The sequence below is a fragment of the Nyctibius grandis genome, chromosome 4 (genome assembly GCF_013368605.1).
Source record: "Nyctibius grandis isolate bNycGra1 chromosome 4, bNycGra1.pri, whole genome shotgun sequence".
In the NCBI taxonomy this organism is placed as follows: Eukaryota; Metazoa; Chordata; class Aves; order Nyctibiiformes; family Nyctibiidae; genus Nyctibius; species Nyctibius grandis.
In genome coordinates this window covers 28,890,019-28,911,565 of record NC_090661.1, presented here as the reverse complement: position 1 = coordinate 28,911,565, position 21,547 = coordinate 28,890,019, and the positions used below count along the sequence as shown (strand labels likewise).

The 21,547-nt window shown below is 43.7% G+C and overlaps 1 protein-coding gene across 2 annotated transcripts; it reads right to left on the bottom strand.

Moving 5' to 3' along the window:
• Positions 1 to 7,434: 7,434 nt before the first annotated feature.
• On the bottom strand, positions 7,435 to 20,125 carry VPS18 (VPS18 core subunit of CORVET and HOPS complexes). 2 transcript variants are annotated; one of them, XM_068398687.1, is made up of 5 exons: positions 20,000 to 20,125; positions 13,686 to 13,827; positions 13,406 to 13,497; positions 10,799 to 12,669; positions 7,435 to 10,057 (listed from the first exon to the last, which is right to left on the bottom strand). In XM_068398687.1, the coding sequence occupies exons 1-5, from the start codon at positions 20,088 to 20,090 to the stop codon at positions 9,329 to 9,331; spliced, it is 2,925 nt and encodes a 974-aa protein (XP_068254788.1). In that variant the 5' UTR covers positions 20,091 to 20,125; the 3' UTR covers positions 7,435 to 9,328. The 2 variants fall into 2 exon arrangements, with proteins under 2 accessions (XP_068254788.1, XP_068254789.1); XM_068398688.1 differs by lacking the exon at positions 13,686 to 13,827 and having other exon boundaries at positions 20,000 to 20,088.
• Positions 20,126 to 21,547: the final 1,422 nt, after the last annotated feature.

Here is a 21,547-nt window from a genome sequence, read left to right as displayed (position 1 = left end):
CTGCAGCATGCTGGTTCAGTTAAATTTACATCCCCACAGACAGCAGGCATCTGGACACAATAACTTTATGTAGGCTACCAATTTGGACTGCTACCAAAAACCAAGGGTTCCATATAGTTTGTGACCCAAATCAGATAACTTAAAACTTTCAGAGAGGGAACAGAAACAGAGCTGGTAGAGATTTCCCACAGTGCTTTTGGGTTTTGTTTTTGTTTTGAAATAGGGATATTCCGCCCCCCCTCCTCGAAATGGGGAAGAAGAACTCAGTCTCTTCTGTGCAAGATCGGATAGCTGTTTGTCAATGGAAGAAACACCTTCTCCAGCCATCGTGAGCCTCCCATAGTCATTAACGGCATTAGCCAGAAAGAAGGGGGTACAGTGAAAAGCCAAATCCTCTTCAGACATCATTTGTGGCACCAGAAAAGCAGTGAAAAAATACGAAAAATCCAGACCCAGTTCTTCAACATTGCCCACCATGCTACCGTGGGCAATCTCTTTTAATTTTAATCTCAAACTTTGTTAAAACAGCCATCCTATTGTTTTGCTGCACAGCCAGCTCTGAAGAGCTACACTGGGCAAGTGAGAGGTGGCAATAATTCAAAGACATGACACTTAATTGTACTGCTGACACCTTAGTAGTGACTCAGCTGTGTAAGCATCTAAGAGTATTTTAGGGATCCTGAGTATTTCAACATGCAGACAGGGTAGTTTAGGAAATAAAAGCACCTAAAAGCCAGGTATGACACTCGGCAGCATCTAGGAGAGCTGTTTATACTTCAGTAATCCTCTTGAATCCAAAGTATGTTCTGTCCCACTCTCTAACTCCTCCTTGTTCCACCAATATAGGAGGTTTGTAGATCATCCTCTGTGTCTGTTGCAAATGATAAAATCTGAGACACCCTTTCCCTCACAACCTTCTCTTGATGCTCCTGTCTGTGACTCAGAGAAAAGTAGTACACCCTTCAGGAAAGAGATTGGCCAGAAGCAAGTATTTTCACAGCCTGTACTAATTCTGCTGTATCGGAATAAAGACTGCAAGCTACATTCATCACACTACCCTGGCGCAGCTTTGGTCTGTCTCCCGTGTTTCGTCCTTCTGAAACCTGGAAGCCAGTGGGTCTCTTGTTACCATCTCCACATAATTCTCTTCCTTTCTTCGTTAGTTTTCAAGCTTAGTGGCAGGGATTTTCACTGTTCACCCCCTATTAACTCTTCCTACATTTAGTATTTATATAGGAATCAAACAATTCTTTGCTAGACCAGTGAGCAGAGAAGGTGAAAGGAGTGAGTGGGAGACAGAGGTGGCTGCTGAGCCGGTGCCTGTCCCAGTGACAGAAGAATGAATTAAAAAAGGTACAACATGTCAGGCACCACAAAGAAATGGCTCCACCATCACTGTTGATTCAGAGTCTCATAAGGAGGCAGTCAGCTCCAGAAGTGTTCTGACTTCTGAAGAATGGGATAAGAAGAGAGCACTTTGAACTTCTGCCCAAGGCCCTACCTACAGATTTTAGTTGACTTACCTAGCATTATGCAGATGCGCTGAAGGACTGACGGTAATACACATGTGCACAAATTCTTCTTACTTCCTCATTTCAACATAAGTTCAGCCTGAACTTCCAAAGTTGTTGATTTTCGTCAGTGCATAACTAAGGGCAGGACTAGATGCCTGGCAGGCAAATAATCCCCACCTTTACTTTTAGCTCAGGTGCCACAGCATCAAGTGAGCAACTTGCTGTAACTCAAAGCTGCTGAAATGCAGTACTGAATCACTCAATTCCATGAAGTTACCACTTTCCAGGTACCTCTCCATAAGGATACAAGGGCTACTCAAGAGCCTTCTGAAAACTCCCTACCGCTTCTGTAACCACGCTGAAAAAAAAAAAACAAAACACCTTTCAGGGAGCAAACTCTGATTCTACACCAGCAAAGAAACTGTTGCCAGAGTCTAGGCTTGGTGACTGCTGAATACTGCTATACATTGTTCCACTTCACAGTCTCCTAAAACTGGCTGTGTCCCCAAATATTAGGTAGATTAAGGATCACAAGACATTTCTCAATCAACACTAACAACAAATTTAGGAAGATGCTACTTATAAACAGAAAAGTCCACATTAACTGATTTGCACCCACTCAAGCTCACAGAAGAGGACATTTCTGCCCTTCATATGTTCCTTGAGAAGGCTAAGCTGAAAGAAATAAAAAAATGGTACTTTACAGTTTATACTTACTTTCTCACTAAGAATTTTCAACAGAATGAAAACAAACTCTGCCTGAAAACGGAATGGGTTTCAGTATGTTCTGCTTTCATTAGATATTTCCTGTACTAAAATATTTTTTGCTTTGGAAACCTTGCTACTGCAGGTCTTTGAAGCACATACTGAGGATTACCATAAGCAACCTTTCAGAAGAACATAGCAGAAAGATGACATGGTCCTAGTTGTTCCAATCTCATGAACTGGGCAAGCAGGCAAGTATTTGAAACAGACTGCAGAACATAAAGAAGTCTTTTCTCCCAAAAAGGCTGCTCAGCAGAATGTACCACTGCAACACAAATGCAGATGACTCTCTGAGACAGTCATGCTGTGTCACACAGGCAAGTATTAAACAAAGAATTGGGACATCTAGGAGAGTAAGCTTCAACTCTCAGTTTACTCCTCACCCAGCAACATTCTGCTCAGTTCTTTCAAACTTCATGAGCTGATCTAAGTTTATGGCCCTGTTATCAAGGATGACAACATATGGTTCAGCTACATGTGCAGTATTATTTTATTTAGATCAGCTATACATATTAATGTTATCTTGATAGCTATTATGAGAAAAATTGGACAACAGCTATTTTGCTAGAACCATGTTAATTAGCCAAAGACCAACAATTTTTGACTACCTGTCCCTTCACAGGCTCTTACCAGAGAATAAGTATCTTGTTCACATGGTGAAAAACATGCAGCAGCCATCAGAGCCAGCTGGGGCAGCTGCTAATAACTGTCATGTAGAGTCTGTAGAGAAAAGCCCTAAAAAACTAATACAGCAACCTTCGTGTTCCTCTTTATCGGTGACATTCCTAATTTATCCAAAGGCATTGGCCCAATATACACACCCTTGTGTGTGAAAAGAGGAACAGAGTTGAAACATTAGAGATCAAAACACACCAGAGAAAACCACACTGTGCACCTTGTCTTTAATAAATGTGGGAAAATAAAAGAGAACATATAGATAGGAACAACTTTCTTATGAACCCAGTTCCACAGTAATCATCTATTTATTAGAAAATCTATTCAGTATGTACACACACAGAGATGAAAAAAAGACTGTTGAATAACGAATTGGAAAACACAGATGTCTGCTTAAGCGGAGTCCAGCAGCCTCCAAGTTCAGGCTGTTCTTCGGATCATGTCCCATGCCAAATGACCAGCACTTGGATTTCAATTGCATGAAGTGGAGAATACCTGCTTTTGGATACCAAACCAGTTATTCAATCTTTTTCATATAAGCCACCATCTACAATGAGCCTTTCAATAAGGAGCATGAAATGAGGGGTAGGCTGTGGTTCAGCTTCTCCTGAACACTTTAATCACAAAAACCTCTACTAGTAGAGCAGAGAATACTCTACCAGTAGTATTCTCAGTTACAGATGAAGCAAACAAACTACGTTAAACAAACAAAAGGCTAGATCAGATCCTCTTCTCAAGACAACCCAGACTACAGCCAACACAGCACCATAGCAGGACTATATGAACCCCTGCGAAGTAGGGAAATGCCAAAATTACTACCTGACACATATCAGGTACAGCCTGTACACCCCTTTATAAAATGAGGGTATTTATGTGGTGTTTGGAAGCATATGATGGAAATCCCTGTGCAGTGAGACAGCGTGATGTTGTACAGACACATCAGCTGTGCTTATCCCCACATCAACCAAGCTCTGCCACTCAAGTGCTGTATTAGAGCAGCACTACAACAATCATCACAGGAGCCGTGAAGCAGTGCAGCAAGTCTGAACCCAATACTGACTTGCTGCATGTTGGAAACTGTCCTCTGCTGAGCTGCCCCACAATGACAAAGAGCGTCTGTAGGATCAGTTATAGCTGTACTTGTAACCTTAGAGTGCTCCTGTAGCTTCCTTGTTCCTAAGCAACCAATCTTACTCAAGCTGCCTCCAATACCTCTGGCAGGTACAAAGAGGAAACGCCTGAGCCCCTTTTTCTCTCCATCCCAACCAGTTTCAACAGGTAGATCTAACAAGTTTGTTTAAGCTTTTTTGTCCCCTTCCACTTGAAAGCAGCTGCAGACCAGGTTGCTTTAAAGATCACATCCCAAGTAAGTAGCCTGGTGCCTTTCCATGAGATCTGGCAGTGAAAAAACCCAAACACTGAGTTGAGGGGGAAGTATCATGAGCCTCCAAAATCACAGTAAGGGCATGAATCTCAAATCCTATAGGGCTCACAAGGTGTAAAATCTGGACTGGGCATGATCAGAGACAGAAGACAGTTTAGGAGCTGAATCCATACACAACCCACTGCAAATTTAAGGGACTCCTGTAATGTTCCAGTTTCAAGCCCTAAGCTCTTCAATTTTAACAAAGTTCCTATTTCAAAGGAAATGAGCTTTTTCTTCTTCAGCACCTCAGTGTGAAAAGTACAGATCCATCAATATCGCAGTTCCACTGGGGAAGCTTCTCTGAAGTCAGATACATAAAGTTCTGACAAATTACATAAAGTTCTGACAAATTACATAAAGTTCTGACAAAGATACAAATTATTTTATAGGAACTACCATTCCCTCTCCTTTCTAGCACATCCCTTCTTCCACATACAAAAAGGATAGGAGATCCTGGCCAGCCCCTCTCTGCTTTGAGGATGCCCTAAGATTCTCTCATAAACACTACACATACCACAGTAAATCACACGGTACTCCATCTATTCTGGAGAAAAAGACTTAATCAGTCTCAATAAAAATAATAATTAAAAAATCCAAAATTCCATACATCTTGTATGGAAGATGTATCAAACCTCAAATTTCAGCTCAGCACACTTGTTGCAAGAAAGAGGCCAGTTTTCAGTCTGTCTTCTCACAGCTCAGTACAGGGTTGTTGGATGAAGTGATGCAAGGATCAACAGACTTCCCATGAATTCCCACTAGAAGCTAAGTATTTGCACTTGTAAACATAGACAGTCTATACGCTGACAATGACAGGGCAGTAGTGAATGGGAACTACCCATTCCAAGAACTACATGCTAATACATGACTACAGTCTGAGTCAAACTACAACATCTAATTTTGATGGAGTACAAGATGTTCCTATTCCCACTTGCCCCTTTATTGGGATTGTGACCCCACAACTCAGAGGCAAAAGCAAACACACTAACTTACCTGTTCATGCAAGTCAGTATTCAATATCATATTACAAACCGAGCTTTACTGGTGCTTTTAACAAAACACACTAGATGTGAACTCAGGCAACTAAGGAGCTGGCTCACATTCACTTTTAGCATCCCTGCTGCCAGGAAAAGCTGAAGAGGAAGCAAGCAAAAATGGCCAGACCCAAGGCCACCAGATATTGCAACTCCAAGCCCAGGGATGATCTCTCTACAGTTCACTAAATCAGCTAGGTCTGTAGGAAGTTAGACTAGAATGCAATTAAACAAAAGGGGACTGACAGTCATTTGTTAACAGAGTAAATCCAGCTTTTGATATTCCAAACCTGAAAAAGTGATATGTGAACTGAAATTGCCTTTTAGTTAGAGACAATTTTTTTAGCATCTTTGCCTCCAGTAACTACCTTACAGGTCTGTCTCCACCCTCACCCCTACCCCCAAGGGCACTGAGAACCTGCTTCACTTCCTCACTGTTTTGTAGTTCTTTCTTCTGCTGCAGAACACCTTTACTTCTCTGCAGCACACCTCCGTATTTAAATGGACAGCAATGACATCTAGTGGCTTCTTAAGAATTTGCCTTCCTAAATTTCCAGCCCAGTCATTTATTTTTAGAAGGGAGACAAAACACACAGCTTTCAGCATTTCAGTTAGCTGCTTCCAATTACATCCACCAACAGCACATGCATCCAAAATTCTCTACAAACTCTTCCATAACACACCATTGTCTTCCCCAACTCACAGCATTTCCCCAAACCCTTGCTTGAAGCCTAGGAGAGGTGAGGTAGTAGGCACAAGTTTGCTTTAGGCCTTGCCCACACAACTAAATTTCTTCAGCATAAATCTAGCTACAGATACTTGTTCTGGTTACACAGGGCTGGGGCTCCCACCCACCCTTTTGGTTATACTGTTCTCTAGCTGCATTAAACTAAATGGTAGGGGTTCACACAGACAAGGCCAAGGCCCATGGCCACATCATTTGTAACAGCTGGTACACAGTTCATTCACAGTTAAAAAAAAATACAATGGACTGTGATATCTAAAATGTAACTGTGCTGAAATTACAAGGAGGAAAGATAAAAATGCTATTCTGAAAGCAAAGAGGAAGAGATCTTGCAGATTAGATTTATGGGAAAACAGTAAGCAGTTCACTTCCCTCCACCCCCCCAAAAAAACCCTCTTACCTTTTTCAGAGAGTAATATTGCAAAATTGCCAAGAAGCACAGGTGAGTGGTTATTGAAACTTTTGAAGCATGTGACAATGTAAGGAAAGTTCAGAAGATACCTTTATGTAGTTTCCTGTACCACTGGCACTAGCCATTTAAACACTGCTGGAGTCTTTGCAGGCATTAATCCTCTCCACATCCTTGACAGCAAATGACCTAAAAGATTTTTTTTTTTTTTTTTAATGGTGAGGAAGCATGAGATTTGTGGTATATGTACCTGGTGCACAAGCCTACAGCCCTCAGAGAATGTTGCATATTAGTCATTAAAAAAAATACCTAGTTCCAGTTTTGTTAACTGAGACATATGAATATCCAAGACTGGTATCAGTAGGTTCTTGAGGTGCCTTCCACTATCACCCCATCTCAGGCAAAGACTTGAAGGTTTTTATTTACTTATTATGCCTCAGTTCCCACAGATACACACTTCTTCCGGTATTATGGATGAGCACATCTCCCTGGAATGATCTATAAGCAAGTAATATTGCTAATCTTCAGAGCACAACAGAAACATTTAGGGATGTGACTGTTCTGTAACACTAATAGGAAAAGAATGGAGGATCATAATAATTCTAATATACCAGGAAAGCATCCTGTAAAAACTTGAAAGTAAAGAGTTGGAACAAGTGTTAAGAACATCTCAAAGAAAATAAATAACTTGAAATTACTCCCTGCATCAGAATGAGCTGCTACTCATGTTTCTGCTAAAGGGCAGAAAAACAGCCACTTTGCCTTTGACCAGAAGGTTTGGGTGAGGGGGCTACTGTTGCTTTATAATGACGTATACAATCTTGAATATCACACTGCTTACATGAAAAGATGATGATTCAGGAGTGGCCGGTTATAACAGGTTTAATGTTTAACTCCAAAAGACATCACATTTAGTTTTCATCACAAATTCTTCTGGCAGACCCATCGACTTACTCAAAGCAAAAGGCTATCCAGAGCCAAAGAAAACTACAGCATGTGGGGTTTCTGAACCACTGCTTAATGGAACCACTAAAACAGTGGTTTCTGATAAGCCAGCAACAAACACTACCAGGTGGTAATGAGACTGCCTATCCCATGGCTCCAACAATGAAAAGAATATTTCAGAACCTCAGGTCTTCTACTGTCAGCTCTGTTTTTCATTACTCGTGTCATTTTACAGAGATAAAATTTAGCCATTCCAGGCTGAAGCTTCCAACAAAAGCACAGATGTTATTCTGGAGCTCTGAACAGTTATCAAAATTCTTAGGTCAGCTGCTTGAGGAAACCAATTTATACTCCCTTTCAATGATGTGAAGACCCATTTCTACAGCCCTACAAACATGGTGACTAGCAGATTGAGAGAGGTACTCAAGATAAGCACATACAGTCACATGAAAGAACTGAAGAGGTTTTCCAGAAGACAGTATTTTCTATTGCCCTAATTACAAGAATCATCATTTTTCGATCATTTCATTCTTCTGCCAATTACTACCTTTGTGATTCAGCCCCAAACAGCAGAACTTCATTAGAATTTTAGTTTCTTCCAAAATAAAACAAAAAACCCTTGCTAAAACACTAAAGAAAATTTTTTATTCCCTCACCCACTATGTAGTGATCGCCACCTCCTGGGAAGAATTTTCCAAGTCAGAGCAACAGACAGATGCATTGACCTGCAGCCGTCTCCAGGAAGCATCAAACACTGTCAGGAAGGCAAAAGACTGCCTTGTCACAAGGTACTGGCTTCAAATGGCAAAGCAAATTTCACACCAACAGAACTTTTTTATAGTCTACCCTTGAGGGAACGTACGACTAGATCTCTATAGTCAAGTGCTCAAGTGCTCAAGTGCAGCTTGAAGCGGACCACAGCAGGACAACACAAATAGGCTGTGCTCCTGCTTGCAGAGTTACCAGTTGAAACCTTAGTACTGCACATATCAATCTTGGTTTGGGGTGAAGACAAAACCAAGACCCACTATACAAAGACAGTCATAGTAGAAATAGGGTGGAGAGAGGGAGGAAGGGGTGAACAGGCTAGGAAGTATTGCCTGAAACAGTACCTAGAGAAAATTCAAATGTATGGGCTTGTCCATAAAGCTTGTGGGAAAGAGAATTACACACCTTGAATTGCAGGCAAATTACTTAAGTGTATTATGAGACACTCCTGCTTGAGAATTATACACATTCTTATATTACATTGTGTAGAAACATGTATTTGTGTAGCATGATGTTTACAAAATATATATGCAAGAGCATCTATCCTTTCATGTTCTTTCCATGTATGTGGTTATAGACTCTCACAAAAAGGAAACAGAAGGCAATTCTAGCTTTGAAAGTGATGAAGACTACACTGCTTCGTGTTCTTCACTACCTTTCCCTTTTAAGTTTGTCTTCACCAAAACAAATACCACACGACAGGGAAGACAAATCATGGGCTGTTCCCAGTTCCTTCTGGACAACAAGGCACTCCATTAGCTTCACACTGAGAACCTCAGAAGAACAGCAAGCAGCAAACATCTGCTAAATATATTCCAGTAGGTTAGCTCTAACTATTGTTCAAGTTTTTAGACAGCCACAGCTGTATCTCCCCATTTTTCAAGACTAGTTCACTGTAATTCTGATAACAAGACCCCTCTACTCTTTCCTTAGAGTTCCAAAGAAGCCACTGTGTTCCCGCTTCTGGAGGTTATATTCCCACCACAGACGCTTCACAATTTGTGAACAAAACTACTCTGGTGCATTGACAGTTGCAGATTTGGAAAGCTACAGCCAGCTTTGCATCTCCTCTTCATACTTTTGGGGATCAATAAAGGGCTTGTCAATGGATCGGATCATCAGCTCACCACAGTACACACATTCGGCTGCCACAATATCATCAATGTCAGCTTTGATCTGTTCCCGGCTCTGCTGTCCCTTCCCCAAGCTAATGGTATCTGCGTCCTTGGGACGATGGTGGCTCTTGGAAGGCTGACTGGTAGCTGCCAGCTTCTTCTGAAGATCTTCAAGTTTTGCCTGCTTATAGGCAGGAAGGTTTGGGAAAACTGCTTGGAGGAGACAGTCATAGTGAAACATGTGACCACACAGGAAAAGGTAAAAAGGGCGGTTTAGAAGTGGGAAGTCACAAGCAGCACATTTTTCCTGAGGCTCCACGGAGCCATACTTATTTCTCATTTCCTGGATGTCCTCTCGGATTCTCTTGGCACTCTGTGTGGCTTCCTCCATCTCCCTTTTCAGCTCCTCAATGTGCTTGTTGTAGTCCTCCAGGGAGTTACAGATTGCCTCCTTGAAATGGTCAATAGTGACAAAGTCTGGAAAGAATGGCAGGACATCTTCAATCTTCAGCAGGGCACAGCTAGAGAGGCAGGCCATTGCCTTCTTGACATCCTTCTCTTCTTGAACAACATGGCGAGCAATCTTCAACCATAGCTTCTTCCGGAGTTCCTCATCATCTTCAGGGAGATCTGCACAGGACTTGGCAAGATCAACATCCACCTAGAAGTTGGACAGACAAGGAAACTGAGTTAAGCTTCCCTCTTTGTTTACCCACCATTCAACTTCAAAGCCTGTTGTCCATTACAGGAGGCATTAATAGAAAACTTCTATTGCTATCTCATTGCCTAGGGCTGCACTACTGGCCTGCTCCTTGTTTACACATCAAACACCTCTCCTCTCCACCAGTATTCCTCCCTGAAGATTTGCTTGCTACCCAGCAGAGAACAACAAAGCCCAGCACTACAATAAGGGCAAATCCATATTACAGTATCTTTGCTGGCCACACATTTCAGCAAAGACATAGCAACACCAATAGAAAAAAATCCAACATCTCCCTGAAGGTCAGACTAAGATGACAACAGCATTCTTCTGTGACAACTATCACAGCTAGGAATAGGAAGTAATTAGAATCCTGAACAATAGGTATATGAGTCTTGCATAAATGCAGATACGTTAAAGGTATTTTACGTTAGAGACTGAGCTTAAGACAGACAGTACTCCCCCTTGTACTTTCCATGCCCCCACCCTCAATTATGGCTTGTCACAGTCAGCCATCTACTTGAAACAATTGTGAAAGCACAGCAGTATGTCAGCAGAGACAGGTCTTTCTTCCTAGACTTAGCTGCAAAGCTCCTATACTCATGAGTCTCTCCAGTTCCTCTCAATGCTCAGTTGTTCAAGATAACTTGAACAAGCTGCATTCCTATACATCATAGCATGCATGCACAGACACACACATACCTGCAAGGCAAGATCCACAGCCTCTTCATATAATTCCATCACTTTGTAAATATGGACACATGCATGGTGGTGCCCATGCTCTGCACACAGGCGCAATGCATACTTCAGGTCATAGTGGATCCTGTTTGGGTTGGTTCCTGCTTGCTCCAGGTATGACAGCAGCGAGTCCGGACGACACAAAGCATAAAGAGACAACAGGTAGTTGTGAATGGCTTGCTGGGTTTCCTCCAACTGATAGACACAGAACTCCATGTATCTAATGGCTTCATTGATCTGCTGGGTGCTGGCACTCTGGCTATAGTTAACAAGGGCTGGAATGAGGTTCCTGGCATCCAGTCTAGAGCCCATAGAAATCCAAGCATCAACTACCTTATTGGGAATATGCTGGATGAGGACTGGAGAGAACTTGTAGAACAGCTTCTCGTCTCTGTGCCTGGACAGCACATTTAGAGCTTCATCGTACTCATCATGCTGGCAGTGGTGAGCTACTACGCGCTCGTAGTCCTGCATGATGACTGCAAAGTAGACCATGTGCTCTGTGTCCCCATGGCTTGCCAACAGCTCATAAATAGATGCCCGGTTATTAAACAGACAGTCTTTGTTTTTAGGACTGCTCAGGAAAGTGCGAAACTTCTCCCGTGTATCCAAATAGAGATTTCGCTGTGAGGGATCTCCTTCCAATATACCTAGCCAGTTCAGGTACAGCTCCGTTAACCACGTGGTCAGCAGAGTGGTCTGTGTCTTCTCAGAAGGCTTTAGGTTACTTAGCTTCTTAATCAGAAACTCCATCAGGGCCTCTTCTTGCTTGGCTTCAATGAACTTAAGGGCAATTTCCTCAAAGTAGTTCTGGGTTAGTGCATAACATTTGGCACTGTCTAGGTATCTCTTGTTTTGGAAGCAGTGCTCTGCCTCTTTTGCCAGCACAATATCTAGGCACTCTGGACGGTCTTTACAATACTCTTTGGCTAAGTCAAATTTGTTCATATTCATATACATCTTCCACACGTCTCTAGATTCCCGCTGGACGTGGTAGCGGAACACTACTTTCTCCGTGTGGATCCATATCTGCTGGACTGTGGGATCTTTGATCATGCGTGTCAGTAAGCCGAACTTCTCCAGGAACAGATCTTGAAAAACAACCTGCCCATTCAGAGTGCATACAGCCTTCACCCGATCAGGCAGCAGCAACAGGAAATGGAACTGGGTAAGTACAATGGATATTGGCTTGTTCACAGTTATGTCAATGTCAGAAGGATAAACCCAGACCCGTTCATCACTCAAAATTGAATCAGGACGGCTGTAATCCAATGTACCATATAAAACACCATTTCCCATCATCCAGGCAAAGGAGCGTGGGTTGGAGCGCAGTTTTGGGGTGTAAAAGGCTATCTCACTGAAACCAAAGCTGGCTGGAAACTCCCGGAAGCTGGGCAAATGGTCAGCGTGCATAGCAAATATGGAGCTGAAGCCTTGCTGCTCTGTCCCTTCAGGCACTTTGCCAACAAACTGGAAGAGTCTCTTTCGAGTGGTGGCTATAATAAAAAATTTCCCTTCTATCCCTCGTTCTATCTCCAAGCAGCAGACTGGGGCAGGTCCTGATTCCTCCTCCAGAGTGTAGACGTGTCGGAAGTACTGGTCAGGATTAGTGCTGAAGAGGCTTCCCTCGCTGACAGAGATTTCAGCCTCATAGATCTGCCCCTGGGCTGTCCCCACCAAGATAGGCCCAGTGTTGGTCTCTGAACCAAGAAATTTGTTCCAGCCCACACTTTCAATCAAGTGGCCTTTCCAGCGGGAGAGTGTTCGCACTTTCTGAACGCTTCTGTTCAGGTAAAGGCATTCACTAGTGTTCACAGCAATCAGGAGATGAGAGCCTGCCAACAGGAGAGGGGTATGGGAAGGAGGAGGAGAGAACAAATTAAGACTGTGCCTAAGCAAGCCAAATTCCTGAGGTTTTTAATCCTCACAGTTGATAAACTCCGATATTAAAATACTTAATCTAAGACCTTCCCAGGCATTCATAGGAATGTGGGGGATTTCCATCCCAGATCAGAACAGTAGTTCATATGTTGCAAACTTAAATTACTAGTATTCTTCAGCAAGAAGGTATTCTTCCGTTTCAATAAGTGTTCTAAGGATAAACAGTTCCCAGAGTTCTCTCCTATCCCTGGCAGCTGGTGACAGATATGAGCATCTCTTTCCAAACTTTTGTGTTGTTTTTTTTTTAAAATCAGTCAAGGCTACAGTGAGTTGCAGATGTTTTACAGTCCTTTCAAAAATTCTTATATAAACACATACAGCACAGGATGACTGCAAAGATTTCCTTTTATTGGTTTCAGCAGCCTTGCTCAGAACAGCCTAATTGCATGTGTTCATTCTGGAGAGTTCAAAAGCAACAACATACACACATGCAGCTAGTGTTTTTCTAATAGCATAGGGACAAATCAGTAGGCAGGGCCCCTGGGCCATGGAGTCCTGCCCACAGAAGAACCACCTGTTCTCCTTATTTACAGAACAGAAAGCGAACCCCTTCACCAGTGCTTGTTATGCACATTCAATTGCATCTGCTGCCAACAACTGTCTGTAAATATACATTGTCCATTGCCTCACCTGTGTGGTCCAAAAACATCTTGTAGACTTTGGCTTCATCTTTGCGTCCCAGCTCTACCTGATTAGGTTCATCCGGCTTCCCAAGATCAATCCTGCAAAGAGAAACCATGAAAGCATGCTTCTAACAAAAGTTCATGTAGGCGTAATTGCTTTCTGTTTTCCATATTGTGTTCACAGCATCTCATCCAGTTTGTAATTGTAAGTTCTCCAACACCTTAAGAAAAAAAAAAAAAAAGCAGAGGGGAAAAAAGCAATAACTTCAGGTCTCTGGCAACATTACCTGAGAAGAGTGTCTTTGCCAAGGCTCATACAGAGCTGGTTAGAGGAGACCACTAAGCTGTTAATTTTCTCTGGTGGAGCAAAATCAATCCTTTGCTTGTTAAATATTGGTGTTTCCTTCTCCAGTCGTGCATTCACATATCCTGGAGAAAGAACATGAACACTTAAAAACAAAATAAATAAGACAAAACCCCACAACAACAACCCCACACTACATCAAAATCCAACCTAAAAGACCAAAAGGATCATCGCCTGGTTTGAGTTTTACTGAAAAGGGAGTGTGCTCCATGGAGCATGAACAGAGAGAGAGCTGCACTCACGTAGATATGTATAACAGGAAAGAAAAGCAGTAATACGCTTTACTGTCTTGTCACAAACTGAAAACTTGTCAAGCATTAATTCGAAAGCACACAGAATTGCAGGGGAAGCCACAAAACTGTCACATAAACTGCATAAAAAGCTGAAAATGGCAGTTGAATCACAAAGTAATTTGTTGACAAGTAATTGGTTGACAGTTTATTTGTTCAAGACAGGAAAGAATGGCTGGTATTACATGGGACACAAAGAGGGCTCTGGTTTGACACTCCCATACAAGCTACCCAAGGGACCACTGTGGTGTTAATTGAAATATATTTCTCTCTTATTCCATGTTGGAAATGAATGAGCTACCATACTTGACATCCATCATTCACACGCTAAAGCTATTTTTAAAGCCATGTCGGGTTTTTTTTGTATCCACATAGCAGATTTCATCATAGAGAGAAGTCTGTTGGATTATTTGCTGCAGGGAACACAGCTGGAGGTCACAATGATGCTTTTACCATAACCTTATTTTACCAATCATAACACTATCCTAATCGCAACTTTCCAGTTGTTGCTGGAAGGCGTGCGAACTACTTATTAGAGCCAAAACAATAACCAAGACCTGGTGATTGCTGAATCAATGCTCCAATCTTGGCATAAATTGCTTCCTGAGCCAAAACCCATTCAGACTGGTTTACTGTTTCATGGCAAATCCCAAGATGGAGCCAGACTAACCTAATCCTCAGATCCTTTCAAAAACCATGCCTGAATTATAAGATATGCCCAATTAAGTTAAGGTTGGAGTTATGGCTGACGTTTGACAAGACACTTACAGGACACATGTTGTGTTTTAAGCCCAACCAAGCAAGCCTGACAAATCAACGACCCGAAAATGGGAATGTGTACAACCAGAGCAAGTTAGCTCATGCAACTAATTAAGTATTCAGCTAGTCAGTTTAGTCCCAACCAGCTTGGGAAATGGGGCATCCATAGGAAGGCATGTTGAGGGATTACTTATGAAGGAGATCTAGGTGGGAAAGGCAGAGAATGGAGAAGTAAGGTCTGACTTGAGGGAAGTGACATACTTCTAGAGAAATATGTTAATAAATAAATAAAACTTTGAAATCTATTCCTTTAAAAACCTCTTATGATCTTCAGTACAGATGGGCAAAGCACAAGATGCAGCTCAAACTGCAAACTTTGGCTACGACAAAGGCAAAAGCCCAGCCAGAGGCAGGCGGTCAGCAAACTGAAACTTTTAAGACAGGCGAACCTGTAACACCGTGTGGCAACAGAGAGAAGCAGCATGACAGATTTAGTTTTCATGGAAGATGGGTAGACCTGTGCACCCAAAAACTTGCAGAGACCATGCCATTCTATTCCTAAATGAAGACTGCACTCTTTATGATATTCCTCCGAGGAAGCAAAAAACTACAAAAGAGCTCAGGTATGTCAGTGAGCAGCAAAATAAGAAGGCATTCAGATGAAACCACAACCAAGTGATGATACTCATTAGCAAAATCCTGGAACACATGTGCATCCATAAACAGATCTTATCACAAAGTTTCATCCATATCTGTCCCATGAGACAAGTTTTCCCAGTGACTGAATTTCCCATACGCACAAAGCCTTACATAACCCTCTGACAAAGAAAACAGCAGAGGATCTCAGTCTGACGGCACTACCTCAACTAGAAAGCAAGACAGATTGATATGTCACTAGGTTAACCCATCTGCTTCGTTCCACGTGCGAGTGAAGGATTTCTAAAGCAAGCAGATCCATGCAGCAGTTAGCCTGGACAGGAAGATTAAAACCAAAAAGAGCTCTAGCAAGCCAAGGCCATTCATGGCCAAAGTAGCTAACTAGGAAGATGTAAACTTAAAGAAAAAAGAAACCTGGGATTGTATCTCAGAGGAAGCAGACTGCTTCTATCCTAAAGAGTACAGGCCTGACACTCTCTAGGCTGGGACTAACAGCACCACTTCGAAGCACACTCAATACCTATAACCTCCTCCAAATTATCCTGAAAAACTCTAATTTCAACCCTGCTGCTGTTGAAAAAGCCAGTGTAGTAGTGGAAAGCAGCCTGCTAACACTACAAATTCTTTAATTGCCTAATCCACCAATGCCTTCTCCTTGTCTCTGCCTCACCACTAGACCAGCTGCAGGACCTTTAAAGGATTCCTGTTTTAGAGGAAAGATGCATATGCAGGAACAGACCACGCAACCACAATCTGAGTAGGCAGCCTTTTGCTCAGCACATATGTTTTTTTCTTACACACTGATCCACATCTTAAACATTAACCACTTACACACATGTGTTCCTTTATTTCCAGTTAAGCAAAACAGATGTTCTTCATTTCAGATTAGGGAGCTGCAATGCCACGGTTTAAATGTGCTGGTATGAGCTGTGGTTCAAAACATGCAGACAAAGCTCCCAAGCTGCAGATTCACATGATGTCATGGCTAACCGATAAATATAAATACATATTTATATATACAAAAAGGAAGGATTACTCTGACGGGAAAAACCCACATACCAATGGATCGCCAAGTCACATTCATTCAGGCAATCTTGAATTTTTTTCAGATTGCCACCAGGCAAAACAAGGCTGACAGAGCAAGGAAACCCAAACACAGGAAGGAAAGAGAACAACTAGCACCTATAGACAGGTAGGGGTTCAGAGTTGGGTGGGGGTTTTTGTTGTTTTTATAATTCAGTCATAGTTCAAGCCAGTGGATTCTATTCCAGCACTCTGGACTCTTTAGGACTGTATCCATTACAATTGTAACAACTGTAGGATCGTCACTAACATGAAGATTTTAACTAGTATTCATAACAGGGGAAGGATGAACTTTAACTTACAGTTCTCTATACAAAGGAGATGTCTATTCTACAACATGCATTCCTTTCAAACAGTCCCCTCCTTCATCCTGACCCCAATGTCCCTCTTCTGTTCAGGCAAGATTCTACTGCAGCATTTCCCACCCTGATTTCTGGGCAAATCTGCATTTTTCCTCAGAGCTTTTAATCTGTTCAAAGATCTAAGCTCACCAACATCAGTCAAGTCTAGGGGGTCAAAGTAGGTCTTTTCATGCTGGAACTGCAGTACTTGAAGTTTACAATGCAGCAGTACTTAGGTTGGCAACAAAGTCACTGCTTGGTTATCTACAACTTTGAGAAACAGTACCTGCAGTTTAACAAGCACAGGGAACAACTAACTGAAACAGAGGAGTAAGTTTTAATATCTTCCAAAATTTCCAACCTAACCTTAAGGACTGCTTTCAGGAAGTTGACTATTTACTTGCATATTTTCCCAAAACCAATTTGCTTAAACTTCAGATTGCCCACAACTTCTACCAGCCCAAGTTTTGTTCAAAATTACCAGTGCGGTCTGATTTAAGAATAATTAAAATCCTGATTAGGCTGTGCCTCTGCAATTAAGCAGCTTCCCAAACTTCCTTTGCCAACATCAATTGTCAGCAAACAGGCAGATTTCTCAACTGTCAGACAGGAATAACTGGAGACAGTGTTGCTGCAGTTGAGAAGAAAAGCTGAGTCCTTGAAAATTTATTTTCAGTAACACGGCTTGTCCCAACACTGTTTTGCACAACACCTATTCAGGACACCTATTCTTTATCTAACATTACACAACAAGATAACTATGCATGTAAAAACAAACACAAGGAACGTATCTACTTCAGCACCTAGACTCAGAGTAATTCTGTCTGTGTATTTATACTCAATAATATACATAGTATGACAGAATTCATCAGTTCTTACCACATATATAAACCTCACAACCTGGTTTCCCCAAAGGTTAACAGTGGGCAACACTGTATGAGGAAAAAACTTTAATGAACGTGTCCATGCATTTCCAAACTTGTAACTCAAAAATGCCAGCTCTGCATAGCAGCTGGTACTACCATGACAATATCAGGTAGAACAGAATCCTCTCATAACCTACATTTCCCAGCCACACTCAATAAAATGTTGTGAGGTGGCATCTAACAGGGAACAGTTATTGAACCTAATAAACCTTGAATTTATCATGGAACATGGGACAGAGTCTAGTTGGAGGCCTGTATCTAGTGGAGTCCCTCAAGGGTCGGTACTGGGACCAGTTCTATTCACTATATTCATTAATGACTTGGATGAGGGAATAGAGTGCACTGTCAGCAAGTTCGCTGATGACACAAAACTGGGAGGAGTGGCTGACACACCAGAAGGCTGTGCTGCCATTCAGAGAGACCTGGACAGGCTGGAGAGTTGGGCGGGGAGAAACTTAATGAAATATAACAAGGCCAAGTGTAGAGTCCTGCATCTGGGCAAGAACAACCCCATGTACCAGTATAAGCTGGGGACAGACCTGTCGGAGAGCAGCGTAGGGGAAAGGGACCTGGGGGTCCTAGTGGACAGCAGGATGACCATGAGCCAGCAGTGTGCCCTTGTGGCCAAGAAGGCCAATGGCATCCTGGGGTGTATTAGAAGGGGTGTGGTTAGCAGGTCAAGAGAGGTTCTCCTCCCCCTCTACTCTGCCCTGGTGAGGCCGCATCTGGAATATTGTGTCCAGTTCTGGGCCCCTCAGTTCAAGAAGGGCAGGGAACTGCTAGAGAGAGTCCAGCGCAGAGCCACAAAGATGATTAAGGGGGTGGAACATCTCCCTTATGAGGAGAGGCTGAGGGAGCTGGATCTCTCTAGCTTGGAGGAGACTGAGGGGTGACCTCATTAATGTTTATAAATATGTAAAGGGCAAGTGTCATGAGGATGGAGCCAGGCTCTTCTCAGTGACACCCACTGACAGGACAAGGGGCAACAAGTACAAGCTGGAGCACAGGAGGTTCCACATAAATATGAGGAAAAACTTCTTTACAGTGAGGGTGACTGAACACTGGAACAGGCTGCCCAGAGAGGTTGCGGAGTCTCCTTCTCTGGAGGCATTCAAGGCCCACCTGGATGCGTTCCTGTGTGACATGATCTAGGTAATCCTGCTTCAGCAGGGAAATTGGACTAGATGATCTTTCGAGGTCCCCTCCAATCCCTAACATTCTGTGATTCTATGAATATACCTGCCATTTGTTTGCATTCTCTGACATGAAAGAAACAACTGATTGGTCATCACACTGTTACTTTACATTGATTGTACACCCTCCCTGAATATACCAAAGGTTCACAGAACTTTACAGAAAAGTTTAATAGTGATGCAGATGGCTTTCTTGGTAACCCTCTTCAGCAGTAACCTTGCCATCATGTAGTCAGCCTAAGGGAACCACTCTAAAAAATGAAGTCTTTGGTAAACCGCCCCTGGGTTAGGAAACTAACCCTATGCAGGTACAGCTGTGCACACAGCCAGAATACTGTAACTGCTGGGTTCCTCAGAGAGGAGGGGGATTAAAAAAAGCAAGCAAGCTGATAAGATGATGTCAAACAACTGCCACAGCTCTGAACTGAATAATGCCGAGGTGTGGTTATAATTTGTGACTACAAAGGCATGTCACTTCATGTGCAGGTGTTTCCACCACACACCACATCACAGCACAGGGGCTATGGCCTTATGAAGCCCTCCCACAGATAACCAGCACCTCAGTTTTGCTAAGATGACCTGCATCACCCCTGAGCTTCATCAGGAGTCGAGTGTCCCCTGAATCAAAGCATTTCACACAGCAAATGATGGACAAACAAATCGCAGCTGAATGTTGTGCCACAGACACAGCAACACAGGTTCTCCTGGAAGCATTCCCCACAGCCTGACGTGCCCTACACCCCACACCGCCCCCAACTGCTGGGCCGCCGCCTCGCCTCCCCCCTCTCAGCAGGAACACCCGCAGCGGGGCTCCCCGCACACCGGCGGCCCCGCCGAGAGGCTAACGGTGGGAACAGGCTTCCAGCCTGGCCTAGTCCTCCACTGGGGGGGACACGACGTGCGCAGGGCCTGGACGGAACCACCGCACCGCGCTGTCCCCGGGGGCCGGCCCGGGCAGAGGGGTGCGTGGGCACCGCCGCGCACCTACCGGAGTGCGGGATGCCCACGCTGGCGCGGCTCTGCGGCACGGAGGCGGAGCGGTACAGGGAATCCTCGTACTCATCCAGGATGGAGGCCATGGCCGCCGCCACCGGCACCCGAGCCCGCACCCGCCGCTTCCGCCAACGCTCAGCTGACCCGCGTCACGTGGCTGTCCGGCGCCGCACTGCGCCTGCGTCCCGGCCCCGGCCCCGCCCCTGCCCCGGCGCGCGGGGAGGGGTCTGCCCGCTCAAAATGGCGGCGGGAGGGGCCTTGTCTCGGTTTCGCGGTTGTTAGTTACGCGTGTAGTCGCAGCCCGGCCCTTCATGTCCCTGATAATACCCCGGAGATGGCTAATCGGGCTATACGGTTGCTTCCAGGGGTTGGGGTGCGTGTGAACACAGCAGGGCTTGCAGGCTCTGCGTGCCCATGGGTGCCTGTGGCTTCTCACTGCCGTCCTGTCGCGTACAGCCTGTGCGTGATAAATCACCCGACGAGCGCGCCAGCTGCTTTAGTGGGATCACTTAGTTGTGATGGCACTGCAAACGCAGGATTTTCTACTGATTCTACTGACTGCAACCAGGAATTGCCTGTCTTTAAACACTCCTGTAAAAACTTAGGTGCTGTGACTCTTCTGTTAGCACCGAGTGGTAAAATCTTGGCTTTATTGCTAAAATAACGATTGTGGCACAGTATATGGGGATCCAGCGTAAGGCTGTTCTTGAACTGTGCTAGATCTGCTCTGCAAGTTTATCCCAGCTTTCTATACTAAGTGTGTTGGACCCAGCTTCTGTATCACTAAATAGTACTTAAAACCTGGGGTTTCCTTTTCCTCTGATATGCTAAGAATTGCAATTTACAGCTTTACCCTCTAGCTTAAACTAGCAGAATTTATAACAATGGCATTAACAAAAAGACTAATCTCTTATACAACACTTTTGGGTTTCATCATATATAAAATGAATACAGATGTACATGTATATACTATATGTGTACTATGTACTATACTATATGTATACTGTATACTATACGTAATCCTCACAACACTTTCTGGAAGAAATAGAGAAATGTTGTCCCAGAGGGTACAGGGCAGTTTGCAACATAGAGGGATCTATTACAAGACAGGGGAGGTCTTCCCAAACTTAGCTTGCATCTCAGGTGGCAGTGAGGCACCTCCAGTAGCAGTGGCATGTGGTTGACTTTGCACAAAGTTACATCTCCTTTTTCTCTGCCCTTTTACTGGACACCTCACCCCCATAAACTAGGGCTCCAGTCTGTATCGCTCAGCCTCAGGCCTTCTCCCCAGCGCTGAGCCAGACATGCAGGTCCCACGCTAACTGGGTCCCTGCAGGCTCCCATGGCTCCCATGGCGTGCCTCTGCAGGGTCACCTCTGCCTGCTTTTTAAAAACATAACATGGCTCTTCCTGACTCAACCTGCCTGCAAGCACTGGCAGGAGCCAAGACTCAGCTCCAGCCTCTGCTGTTTACTCTCTTTATGTGGCAGCTGTGAGCCAAAACAACAAAACCACATTCCTGTGCTCTCCAGTCATCCTGATC